Source organism: Manis javanica, chromosome 1, assembly GCF_040802235.1.
Source record: "Manis javanica isolate MJ-LG chromosome 1, MJ_LKY, whole genome shotgun sequence".
NCBI classification, from domain to species: domain Eukaryota; kingdom Metazoa; phylum Chordata; class Mammalia; order Pholidota; family Manidae; genus Manis; species Manis javanica.
Genome location: NC_133156.1, coordinates 176,159,856 through 176,173,482, shown reverse-complemented (window position 1 = coordinate 176,173,482; position 13,627 = coordinate 176,159,856). Strand labels below are relative to the sequence as shown.

The window sequence follows — 13,627 nt, the reverse complement described above, 5'->3', positions numbered from 1 at the left end:
GATGGATTTTCTTCCAGTTTTTGGTACACTGACCCAGATAGGAGAGATCCTCTGCCACTCAGCTCAGCCACTTCCAGAAACTCCTTGACATCTCCCCACCTTAGAGGTTTAGAGAATGGCTTCTGAGGAAGGCCCCTCATGAACAGTGTTCCAGTCTTTGCTTTGAAGCATGAGCTAAGCCTTTATTCTCTCTCCTCTTTGTCCTTGGTATAAGCCTCCTGATTTTATTTCTTTCAATATTCAGTGTTATCAGAATGAGGCGGATGGTACTGCTGAGATCTGTGTTTTGTTTTTCTATGTTCTTATTTCAATATGAGCGGCTACCAGTTACTCAAGACTTTAGGGTCACTGTGTGCCTTTTAACACAGAAAAAGACTATGATGCCAATAGCACTAAATATTTGAAGGTTTGATAGGCTTTTATCAAAGACTATTTAGCATGTCAGTAGCCGTTCAGGGCAATTTGAGATATGAATAAGACAATTTGTATGGTACCTTATAGTCAAAAGATTCAAATATTCAATATATAATCATCATCATTTTTTAAATTGCTGTGAAGATGGCTTTAGAAATAAAGAAAAATCTTTATAAAACAGGAAAATTATAAAATTCTCTCTCAAGTGTTTCTGAGGAAAGGCTAATAAAAACAGACAACCTAGCCCTTAAAGTTTAACTGTGCTCTGGTGGATTTTTTTCTCCCATACTTGTTTTCATACAAGATTTCCTAATTATCACCCTTGTAAAGTCCATAATATTTGGCATTAGCAAATATTTTGAAGAGTATTTGTCTGCAATTCTGTTTTCCTTTGGAGAAAGGTGTTGGGGAAGCTCAGCCGTCCCTAAGGGAAGAATGACGAGACTATCCTTGGTACCATACAGGGCCAGACACCTTGTCAGGATGGGGTAAGTCACTCATGCAGATCTATGAAGGGCAGGGAAAAAGAGGGCAGCACCCGTAGGTCAATGTAGGGTATGGAGGGAAGGGGGGAGGTGGTCGGAGCCAGAGGAGATACAGCGTGGCTGACAGGTGTAAGAAACAAAAAGAAAAACCCTGCATTTTTCTGAAAGTAAAGTACAGTAGAAACAGCAATGAGGTGAGAGTCAAGACCCTTCAGTTAAGGTTCTTTTCTTCCAATGTGTTGCAAGAGAAAAGTTACTTGATTTCATGTCAAGAGCTATAAAGTCTCTAAAATGTTGCACTGCTAACTGGCTAAGTTGGCCTTCCGTGGTTTCATTGATCTTTTGCAGGTGGCAAAGGTCTCTATTGCTTGCAGCAAGCAAAGGTCTCTTTGAGCTTCCGTCTGTTCACCCCAAGTCCCACGGGAGGGGTGCATAGATGGGCTCAGACAGATGCGTTCACCTGTTGCAGGCTGTGTCCCAGGGGAGGGGCAGCACTATAGTTATGCTATGGGAGCTTAGGAAACCTGAACCTTTACAATGGGCTGTAAGCAAGCCTACCCTTTATTTCAGAGGAAGAGGTCTTTATTGTACTGGACATTTAAGTGTGCCTGTTTTCTTTCCCTCCGGATGGGAACACTATTTTCTTAAAACTATAGGAAAGCCTGTCCTTTGCTTTGGAGGAAGATGTCATCACTGTTTTTAAAGGCTCTGCACTACACAGACATTTCTGAAGAGATAATCCAGAACAAAGGGCAGTCAGTGCCTCTGCTTTAAGAAGTGCAGAAATGTCAGAACCAAACATGGAGAACTGTTTCCCAGCTCTTCTCTGTGCATTCTTTTCTTCATCAATAAAACCAGGGGGTTATTTTCATTTGTGGTCATCAGTGATTTTTAGAAAAAGATGCTTTGTATGGATTTAAGTGTCTGGGGAAGGATCTATGGGAAGTTGGTAGTGAGAGATGCTGAGCATTTGACAATCTTTAAAAGGATGAGACGGAAGAATGAATGTCCATAAAGCATATTACCACTGTAAAACTTCGATTATCTCTATGATAAATTCTGAGTACCACCTTAGGTATTATAGGCATATCCTGCAGACATTATCTCTGGTTAACATTTTCTCCATAGAACACCTCTTGGTTTTTAATTAACCAAAGTCTGCAAGATATATATATACCTTAGTGCAATACTTTTCAGCCAAAGTTTATGTAAGAAAATTTTATGTATGCATTCCCAAATCTCAAAATAAATCCTATAATAAAATTACAGGTTGACTAAGTCTCAGGTTACATTTCAAACACAACTGATAAAAGATCAGAATCACATATTCTTTGTAAAGAACACAAATGTCAACAAAAGGGACAGAGATCAGAGATGTTGCTGTATGTTTTTGGGTCAGAAAACATTTATTTCTGAAAAAGTGGTGCCAAGAGAGACATCATTGTGTCGTGGCATCTCTTACAAGTAAATACAAGTTTTTAACAGACACATTAATTGCCTACTAATCAGGAAGTCAAGTTTTAAAGAATTTTCCATTTTAACATGATAGTTTGCTACTTACATACCAGTGTTTTTGTATTTTAGAGAATTAGTTGGGGGTGGTTGGGCACCTGCTGTATCATATTTTTTAACATTTAAAATAGTGATATACAAGTTCACAGGTAGAATATTTACCCTGAAGTCAGATTTTCAGGGAATACTTGTAGTTGAATTCATTTGGAAGAATTATCTTGTTTGTTTGTTTTTTTAATCCTCTTCATCTGCTACCATCAGATTCCACGTAGGAAAGTACTGGTCATTTTCATGAGTTTGAGGGAAAGGGCAAATCACCACATGAGCTGGGCTGTCAGTGGAAGGAATGGTCTGTCCACTCTTCCCTGCTTCTTTCTTCCCTGAACCTCTCTGCAGATGTCTTCATTATTCCCAGGCCTGCTCTCCTGCATCTCCTTCTGAGCCCCTTCATTGCTTTCACTTTCCTGGAAGACCTTTCATCCTTCCCTCTGCCCCTCAGGGACATGAGAACTGGGCACCTGGCAGCACCCAGAATGATAAAATCCCACCTTTGCACAACAGAAAGCAGTACTGATTTTAGAAGCGTCCCTTCTGCCGGGCAGTCCCGACCTGTACCTGGAGGAGCCTCTCCCCTTGCTGGGAATCTCTGTGAGCTCACATCACCTGTTACCCTTCTCAGGGCCTGAGTCTGGCTCTGTCCCTCTCTCAAATCCTGTTATGAGAAATCTTTGGCATTTACTCCAGCAGATCCCCTCGAGCTGGACAGTGAGTGGGGGAAGGTAAAAGGAGGCTTTATTGCCTTCATCTCCTCCTCCCACCATATGTACATTTTAAAACTTAACAAACAGGAAACACTTCAGTGTAATTTATAATGGTTAATATTTATTTCAGTAGTTATGCTATAATTTATTAAAATTACCTGGTTTATTGAAGGTCTGTATTATTTTTAATTTTAATTTTAGAAAAAGGTAGGGATACTCTTTTAAATTAACTATTCAAAAAGCTCATGATTGTTTGCAATGATGTGTCATTTTCTTTTCCATTTTAAGAGAGTCGAAAAGTACTTCTTTTTGAAAAAGTGGCAGCAAAGAACTGGTTATGAATTTTCTGCACCGTTAAGGAATCACTAAGCAGCCCCTTGGTTTATAGACCCAGAATATGGATACCAGGTAGCCTTGTTGGGGTTCCAAGTGAATTAAATACCATGATCTCTAACACATACTTAGGCCTACAGTGATGTCCAGTCTAAGCCCAATTTACAGAGTTTTAAAGAGAAAAGTTTTCAAAAGATGTAATTAAATCACAAAATTTCCTCCTAATTTTCTGTCCTTTCATTGCTCTGAGGAAAGAGCAGTATTATAGCTTTTATTATAGAAGGTTTATTTACTTTTCTAAAATATACAGCATAACCAGCTTAGGTTTGAAATATCATGTCATCTAAACTTTAGGTGTCCATGGGGATGGTTATTTTCAAAGGGAAGCTGAGAATAACCATGGTCTATTTACAGAACTATTTGAGCAAAAGGAAACTACAAAGGAGCATTAACAATTTAAGTGAGCAAAGAGAAATAAAAAGGTACAACTACAGGTATAAGAAAATGTACAAGAGTGATATTTTATGATGCCAAGTGTCAAAAGCAAACCTACATTAAGAAAGTGACTGATCCTTTACTTTCAATGTGCCAAATTTGGGATGCCTCTCTCTCTGGACATGCCTGTATTTTGATTCTTTTGATGGAAGACATAAAGTATTTGCTGATTTCTAAGGAAAAAAAAAGAAGGCTTAAATGATTTTTCACATCCTTTTATGATTATCATGTCAAGTCTTACCTGCTTCTGATTCTCTTTCCAAATATGTGAGTGGAGATATTCCCTGGGCACCTGTCCAGACTCATTACTCCCTTTCTTCTTTAATAGCACCCAGGTGTTCCACTGAGAAACCCACTCCCTCCATTCTTCTGAGAATAAACCTTCCTGTTTGGTTGATAATAATCACAGCCAAGATCCTGAACAGATTATAACTCATGTGATTGAACCAGGATAAAATATCCTCTGTGCTCTAACAATGGTTCAAAGATATGCAGTAATTCAAGCTTCAAGCACCAGACCATGACATTCCCCTGGCCATCGTGATTTGCTCAGGTTTGTCTAAAAGGAGTGAAGCTGAGGATTTTTCTTTTGTAAATGTAGGAAACAGTACATATTCTCTCCTGATGTTGATGAGGAATCAGTAGCCCCAGTTGCTGATGGCAATGATCTTGAGCTCAAAAGGAAGCCAGTAGAGGGATAATGCACAGAGAGAGAGAGTGCAGATGAGAGGGCCCCAGAGAAATGATACTTGAGCCCTGACTGAGCTGCGCTCAAAGCCTACCTTACTCTTAGATTGCTCAGTTATGTGATCCTATAAATAGCTTTATTTTTCTGAGACAATTTATGTTGATGTCTTTCCTATTTGCAACTACAAATGTCCTCTCTTCTGTGGTGGGATTCTCCTGCTGAAAGAATAGCATCTGGTCCCCACAGTGGTGGTGGCTCACCTGCCGGTAAAGGGCACAGGAGTTGGTACAAGCACATACCTGTGAACCCATTTTATTACTTCAACCAGGGAAGAAAATCAAGACTCATGGCATTGCACAATCACAAATTCATTTAAATTGATGGAAAAGTGTTTCCACCAAAATTTCTTAAAGGGACTGTTAGTCAAGGCAGTCTCTCTAGGAAGAGCAAAATAAATTTAACAAATATGAGTGAAAAGAAATGGCACCATCCATTCATGTCATCTATTTATTTGAGAAGCAATGCCCTTATGTGGCAATGTTGTAGTGTTCTTGGGCCATATGAAAAATGTCATAGCCTCATATGACAATCTCTACCAGATTAGAGAATTAGCCAAAAGCTTTTTTTCCCCATAATAGAAACATGTGGAGGGGTGGTGATAAGGTGGAAGGCAGACTACTGATCTTGAATCATACACATACATGGGAAGTTTGGGACCTGCCTTCAGTCAGATAGGGCAACTTCTTCAAAAAAGCATTATATTTTTTCATTCAAAACTGTTAGTAGAACTCTTGTTGGACATTAAAGTCATCCCAACTGCACTCCTGACTGAGGTAGAATGTTTTAAGGCTCAAGGATGGAGGATATACCAGGATCTGTGCTCTCAAATGCCCTCTAGGGGCAGGTAACAGATACCTCCATGGACCAGCACCAGGTGACAGTGGGAAGGTTAGTACAAATCTAAAAGATACTAGGAAATTGTACAACTTGACAGATTATTTTTATGTATTTCAAAACTACTAACAAAATGACTAGGTTTGCATGTTGATTATCTCTTCTGTCCATTTTCTTCCATATTGATTTGTATTGTATTTTACAAATATTAATAAAACCTGTTCATTGTCCTTCACCCTGATAGTTTAGGAAGTACTGTAATGAATGCCATCAGAGCCTCTAAGACTAGTTGTGTCCCATCGACAAAGACCTAGCCTGTGGGAGTATGTAAGCAGTAGAGTATGTATGAGACACAACCCAAGTCCTATGTGAGCAGTGCTGTCACTTGTTACGTTGGTAGGGTTGTATATTTAGATCTGTTCCCAAGGACCCAGTGTAATTGGGCACAGACAAGACCCACAAAGTCTCCTCCCCAACCTACTTCCTCCATGTCAGAGTCTTTCTGTGAGATGGAAGCACATAAGACAGGCAATTGTAGACTAAAATTTTTATTATTACTTTTTGAAAACTCAAGTTATGGAACATAAAGAAGACTCTGAAATGAAGCTGGGAAGAGGGAAGGTCAGAATGAGGTGGGTGGTGCGGACTGGAGGTGTGGGGAGAATATTCCCTTCCAGGTGGGTCTTCACACCTGGGCCATGTCCATCATGAACCAAATTGCACACCCATCTCAGGCTGCTGGCTTCCCATCTGACTTAGCCCGTGAACTTGCAGACATAGGGTAGCTTTGTGTAACAGCCATAATCTTTCCACTTCAGGTATCCTGCAGAGATAGAAGACCTAAGGTCAGTGGGGCTGGTGAAGGGTGGGAGTCCAAGGCAAAGGTGTCCCAGATTCCGGCCCAGGAGTCAGAGCCTCTCCAGGATCACCACCAGTGCCCAACTGCAGGGGAAGGAGACGCAGGGAAAGAGAGATGAGAAGGGCCGGGAGAAGACAAACCAACACTGTGTTTCCCAGCTCAGGAGGATTCCCTGAAGGCCAGGCCCAGAAATGGGGAGTGAGGAGAAGGGAAAGGCTAGCAGGAGGTGTCTCCTCTGTTTCGTACCTGTGACTCGTGTCAGGCTCCCACAGTAGCCAGGGCTTGAGATGGTGGCTGGGTCTTTCTCCCAGGCCTGGTAATTCAGCACATCAGAGGTGCTCCACTCCCATCCACCTGCACCAGGCTCCGAGCCCTAGAGAGCAGAGGTTGGAGCCAGGTGAGGCTGCGTGGCCATTAGAGTTCTCCTAGCATGATCCCCTGAGCTGGGAGACAGATGCCCTCCCCAGCGTCATGGAATTTGGTCTGCTCTTCACATGCTGCCCCAGAGCTCTTTTCTGGGAAACGGAAAGCAACCGCTTGCTCCTATTGGCAAATTCCAAAAGCAACGATCGCAAAAGACCAGGGGAAGCACTCAGAGTACATGGCACTGACTGGACGACAATTAGTGGTGTGTTTGTGATTGAACGTCAAACTCCTTGTCTGTTCTATGAGGGAAAAATGGATCCTATCTTCATCTAGGATTCCCTCAGTACAGGAGTGCAGACTCCATGAAGTTCAGGAAGCAGAAAATTGACCTTAATGAACTTGATGTAGCAGTACAGATAATTTTAGTATGTCTTACCCCTCGAATACATTTATTTTACTATTCTGTATGAGTAAATGGGAAGTTTGCATACACAAGTATTATGGTCACCTTCAGGAAAAGCATTTGTAACATGGAGTTCTAACCCACTTTCTCAGGTAACACAATTCCAGTGCAAACTGTGCAAAGGATTCAGAAGCAGCAGTTGGCTTCAGGGGAGACAAGTGACCTGCCAAGAGCTCAGCTCTTCAGCTGGCCTCCACGTGGCCCCACACGCCCCGCACCTTCTCAGAAATGTCCAGGACCTCTGAGTTCCAGGACGTTCTAGGGCATTTCCTGGGCAGGCACAGGGATGGGGAGCAAGTCTGGGTGGCAGTAGTGCTTGAGAGGTGAGAGGGAGAACATGTAAGCTCACCTCTGTGGGGTCATGGAGCCCAATCCAGACGTTTGAGTAGGAGTTCCCGCCGCTGCTTTTGACCAGGGAGGCCACGAAGGCTGCCTCAGTCCCACTGAGCACGGATGCAAGGTGTCCCTCGGGCCGCTTCTGGCAGGCCAGCTGTGTGGGGAAGGGGAGACCGGGGAGCCGCTGGAGACATCACTCAGGGAGGGCAGGGCCGAGGTGGGTGAGAAGGGCTGCGGTACTCCCTGTCACCCCCAGGAAGCACAGGGGAGTGGAGACCTCTCACCCCTACATGTAAACCCAGCCACTCACATCCGCATCCATCCAGGACTTTGTTATGGTGAAGAGAGCATAGCAGTAGCCACCATAGACCTTGGAGCCCTTGGGGCAGCTGATCCGTGGAGAGGCCTCCTTGTCCTGGAAGTCTTCCCCTGGGGTAGCAGAAATAAAGGGAGATGGCGTGAACTGAGGAGAGGGGAGCAGGGTGGGGAGGTGACCCTGGGGCATACCTACAAGGCCGGCGCTCGGGGCGGTGGTACCAAACTCCTGTCTGCCTCTCACTGTTCCCGGCACCCCCAGCACCTCTTGAACTTGCCCCGGCCCCTGCAATGAGGGAGCTTCTCTCTTCTTTCCAGCCTCTCCTTTCACAGCCCAACCCTCCCTGCACTCTGGGCTGACAGCCCTTACACGAGGTCCCACCCATGCTCCTCCCCCGAGTCTTATTCCTGACCCCTCACTCTCTCCCTCTTCAACCTCGCCACGTAAATTAGAGCCTGCTGACAATGGGAGACGACCTCCTGCCGCCGGGACGGACCCCTGCGCTTCTGCACCAGCCGCCGTGAAGGAAGGAGCGGCGAGGGGGGATTGCTGGGCGGGGCGGGAATGCTTCGCCATCACCCTGTGTGCCACACAGGAGCCTTCCCCCTCCTCCGGGCCCTGGGCGTTACAGGGCGCCCAGTGCTAGGGGCAGAGCCGCCTCACCTTGCACCTGGGACAGGAGCGCCAGGCAGGAGAGCAGCAGCCAGGACACGCTGCGCAGGGCCGTGGGGGGCAGCATCATGTCTGTGCCTTGAGGCGGCTGTCGGAGGCCAGAGGGGAGTGTGGTCAGAGAGAGGGCCTGGGGCCTGTCCTCCCCTACCTCCTGGCTAGTCCCCTAGGAATTCATTGATCAGCATCCATCCCCTTCTATAGTTCTGCAAATACTGGAAAATCTGTGTACCTCCTGCCTCGGAGACCTCCAAGGGCCATCTTTGCTGTGTCTCAGAGCACCTATCTTCTCTGGGGACAGGAATCTTACATGCCTTCCCCCAAATGTATGCAGTGAAACCCCTGCCATCAGTCACCTTCATCAGCCCCCACTTACCTGGCTTGCAGGGATCAGTGGTGGTGTGTGAGGTGAGGAAAGACTGGGCTTTTAAAAGACGATCTGAGGGAGGGGCTCCAAAATCAGTAAGAGGAGTGTGGAGATAGGGCAGGGGTCATGGAGAAGGGCTGGGCATGGATTCAAGGAAATTCCCGCCATGGGCGGGAGTCTGTTCCCAGCAAAGCCTGGGAATTGACACAGATACTTCCTCTTCCCGTTATTAGAGTAGCACTTTTTCCACAACAGGTGAGGTTTGTTCTTTCCTCTGCCACTTGTTAGGGCTCCATGGCACAAAATGTGTTATCAAATTTTTAATGGAGACATTTAATAGAGTAGTTCTGGTTGATATATGGTTGATATATTAAAAACTCACTTCTGTAGGCATACATATGTATGTCTTTCTATATTGTGGAGTAAAATTAGATAAACATTGGAAGATAAGTGTTGGTGTTTATGGGAATTGCAGGTAGTACAAAGAGGTGAGGGCACCCAGGACCTGGAGCTGAGTAGGAGTGGTGGTACAGGGCTGCCCCTTAAACATGGTAAGTAGTTTTAAAGAAAATTTGGAATCCTTTGGTGAATCAACAGATGAGCCAAGATCTTAAGGAAAATCAGATGAATCATCTTGCTTTGCCAGCTTTCTGAGAGAGGGAGCTCACCCGATGCATCAGGATAATGTGGGAGAATAAGAGACAGTGAAGGAGATCCAAGCATAAGAATGCAAGCAGTAAGTGGATGAAATTGTGGACACGATCCTACAGGCCGTATAAGTTAGACCTCTACTCCATCAAGGCCTCACTATCCCAGTGTGCTAGCACCCTCCCTTGCCAGACTGTCAGTTGGCTGTAGGTGAAAAGGTATTGCTATTACATCCTGTCTGGGAGAGGGGCCACCTTTATGTGGGGATACTGAGAAACCTTCCTCAGGTTTCCATCTGAGTCGGCAATTTGGGCAACTATGAGAAACATACCATATAGGTCATATTGTGTGGTTCAGGTTTAGTTTGGCTAGTCTGGGAAAAAACTAGGTTGGGATTTTCTACAGACCCTGGCTCTCACATAATTATTGTAGGCCAGTTTTTGTGCAGGTATCTGCTATATGGATTTGTGATGCAGTCATGCAGTTATGTTCATAATTGATTCATGTCCTCAGAATCCCACAAATAATCTAATAAGAAATATAAGCAACAGATACTTTTGTTAAAAGGAAAAAAAATTATTTCACATAAAAAAAAAACACTGTCAGTTGGCTGTAGGTGAAAAGGTATTGCTATTACATCCTGTCTGGGAGAGGGGCCACCTTTATGTGGGGATACTGAGAAACCTCTCTCAAAGCAGAGCTAATGCCGTCCTGAAGATGGAAAACCTCCGAGTCCTTCATTCATCTGCAAGGTGCAGTGACCGATGGACCTTTATGATCTCTCTTACTCTTTTCAAGCCATACTTGGTTTGCTCTCCTCCTGAATCTTCCCCATTGCCAAGTAGAAGGCAGTTAAGCTTAGATCCTCCCATGAGAAGTTATTAAAGCTGACTTTTGTTTTTGTTTTAGTTGAAATAGTGTGATATTTATAACAAACCTTAAGGTCATACTATCCATAACTAAAATGTAAGATTTTTGTTTCTCATGGCAGCTTGCTAAACTCAGTAAAATTTAGTTTTGTTTTATTTATAATTGTTCCTCCTAATAATCCTAATGGACCAGGAACTAAAACATTTGCTCAAATTATATATGTAAAAAGCTGATTTTAGGTTATTTGCAATCCACTTCTTGTTGGTGAGAGAGGAATCCTTACTCTTGTAGTAACCAGTGTAGAGCTTTAAGAAGTTTTCTTTGCCAAAAGAGATGTCCAACTTGTAGTTTTTATCCATGTCATTATCCAAATCCAACAATTTTTTTTAGATAAGTCTCAATATGGTTATTCCTAGAATTAATACAATGGGGAAGTGATTGCTTTGCAGGAGTCCAGTATATTCCAAAGATCATAAAATGTGAAAGGTTCCTGGAAAATAGCTCAGCAGAGCCCATATCAAATAATAGCCTTGAAACATGTTTTATTGGAGGTTTATCACTAAAGGACACCCTCTTGGGGTATATTAACCAAATATTCAGAATGCTACTTTTGTCCTTATGTCTTATCCTACGCCTGTCAGAAGAAACAGGAAAAGGGTCAAATGAGGTCCTGGCCAAACATCAAAGTCCCTGAGGCCAATGAAGGACGTTATCAAAGCACTAGAAAATTGATTTCATAGTTGCTAGAATTTGGTTAGTCATGCTGGTAATGAACAGTAATTACCTTACTACCCTTATAGTTATTGGGGCAATAAAGTTTTTATCAGGAATCTGTGTCAATTTTTATCTGGTTTCAATGTCTCACATTGGTCTTGGAACGGTTCCTGTTACATATCATGTTAGTTCTCCTAATGTATCTCTTGCTTATTTTATAAAGGCTATTGGCTGTGGTTTATTTTTCTTTTAAGACCACCTCGTCATGATACAAAGTGTTCTTCTTTTGAGAAAATACTAAAATTATATTTCCAACTGATTACTATCAAGTTATATTCATTTTGTGGTGGCAACTCTGCAGATCTAAGGCAGTAAATGAAAATAAAAATAAATACTTCCACAACTATGTCATTTTACTTTTATTATGAATTATTTTTATGATATGGAAAACATTTAGACACATTTGTATTCACCATCTAGAATGAACAGTGACCATATCTTGCCATCTTCTTCATATCTTCATTTTTTAAGAAATAAAGAAACAAAGGGACTAAGTAATAAAGAATACAATAGTGGTCTATTTATATCATTCCTTAGTCCCATTTCTTTTAGTACTTATGCATTATGAATTTTCTACTAATTTTCCAGTTTCGGTTTTTAATCATGTATTGCATAGATACATCAGTTAAACATGTAGGATTATTTCATCCTTCTAGATTTACATACATTTGTCAAATTTTATATAACATTCTGGAACTTTTTTTGTTCATTTGACCTTAGGCTTTAAAATCTATCTACTTTGAGATAAATATTTCTGATTCATTTATTTTTTAACTGCAGTGTACTCTTTATTCATATAAAACTTCATTTCAAAACTATGTATCCATTCCTTGCTTGGTGGAAATTTATCACATTTTATTGGTTTTAAGCTGTGTAATTTGTCACATTTTAAAATCTCTGAAAATCTGAATACAGTTCTAGTAATGACAGACCTGGTCTTCATCTTCATTGTGCAGAACAAGGACCAGAAAGTAAGTACTTTGGGCCCTGTGGCCACTCCGTCTCTGAACTCTGCCAGGGTGGCGTGAGAGCAGCCAGAGATGGAATGGAAATAAGTAGACATGTCTGTGTTCTAGTCAGACACTAACTATGGACAATGATATTTGAATTTTGTATCATTTTATGTGTCACAAATATTCTTCTTTTGATTGTTTCCTAAACATTTAAAAATGTAAAATGTTATTGTTAGTGCCTGGACTATATAAAAATAAGCAGTGGACCAGATTTGGCCCATTGGCTGTAATTTACCAATTCCTGTTATAAAGAAAATAAGAAAGAAGTTATTCAAATGATGAGACAATTATTTAATTATAATATTATGCAATCTCTGAAAGACAAGCAGAAGGATTTTGAGAGCATAAAATAGAAGGGGCTTGGTCTGATCTTAGCAGGCAGATAACAAGTAGACCTGATTCTCAAGGGTTCTGATTTTGATAATACTTGCTGTGTTTGGAATTGAGAAATAGTATGAATGAACCCAGACTAAAAAAGAGCTCAGAAAGACACATTAATCTCAAATGTACTTTTCCAAATAGGTAGAGCAAGTTAGGATGAATCCAAGCAACATTTGTGGAAAGGAGCAGTATAAGAATAAAAAGTCAGTTTCAAACACTCTTCTCCAAAGTAACTTCTTATTCCCTGTTACAGAAATCCAAATTCCAGCTGGGGGTTGTGCTCAAGTACCTAAAAAATGCAGGTGCAACTTCCTGGTCCAAAGTCAATGTCCAGATCAGAGGTTCACAGACAGCATCTATGACCAAGGTGGGATCTGAGTCCAGATCCAAGGGCTGGGGCCCTTGTTCAAATCTATGTAAGGATATCTATGTAAGGATAAAGAACACATCTAAGGGAGCAGTGCAAGGTGTGTTTCTACTATCCAGGATTTTGCCCAGATTTAAGGTCCAGGTCTCATATCACATCTAAGATCTAGCTCATTCATTTGAGTCTCAGATTTAATGTCAAGGACAAAGTAAAGGTCCAAAATTCAGGTGGAGTCCTAAGGTCCATATTCACATCTATGTCTAGGTTTAAAGTCCGGGTCCAAGTTTCAGGTCCAATAGACAAAGCCTAAGATTAGATGTCTAGGTCAAGTCCATAAGCATGGAGAATGATTATGGTTATATTCAAGTTTCTTGGCAAATTCAGTTCCCAGTTTTAGTTTTTATGTCCTTTTCTAATGTCCAGGCCCTCATGAGAGTTTCAGATTAAGGTGCAAGATCAAGGTCTGAGATCTACATGTTGGTCTGAAGTCCAAGTTTAAAGTTGTGTTTCCAAAGTAGAAGGAAAGGGTCCAGAATGCAACTCCAGTGTCCATATTCTGTACAGGTTCATGGTCCATATCCATAGTTCAGACGCAGTGTACATGTCAGTCCCGTGT

At 42.2% G+C, this 13,627-nt stretch overlaps 1 protein-coding gene across 1 annotated transcript; it reads right to left on the bottom strand.

Moving 5' to 3' along the window:
- Positions 1-6,114: 6,114 nt before the first annotated feature.
- Positions 6,115-8,998, bottom strand: LOC118974113 (regenerating islet-derived protein 3-gamma-like). Its single transcript, XM_037027244.2, has 6 exons — positions 8,968-8,998; positions 8,586-8,682; positions 7,917-8,035; positions 7,620-7,760; positions 6,688-6,814; positions 6,115-6,405 (listed from the first exon to the last, which is right to left on the bottom strand). The coding sequence occupies exons 2-6, from the start codon at positions 8,662-8,664 to the stop codon at positions 6,338-6,340; spliced, it is 534 nt and encodes a 177-aa protein (XP_036883139.2). The 5' UTR covers positions 8,665-8,682; positions 8,968-8,998; the 3' UTR covers positions 6,115-6,337.
- Positions 8,999-13,627: the final 4,629 nt, after the last annotated feature.

Coding starts and splice junctions, on each gene's coding strand:
- LOC118974113 (XM_037027244.2), bottom strand. CDS start 8,664: ATGATGCTGCCCCCCACGGCCCTGCGCAGCGTGTCCTGGCTGCTGCTC. Junction 7,761..7,916: donor AGTCCTGGATGGATGCGGAT/GTGAGTGGCTGG, acceptor TTCCCCACACAG/CTGGCCTGCCAGAAGCGGCC. Junction 6,815..7,619: donor GGCTCCATGACCCCACAGAG/GTGAGCTTACAT, acceptor TCTGCTCTCTAG/GGCTCGGAGCCTGGTGCAGG.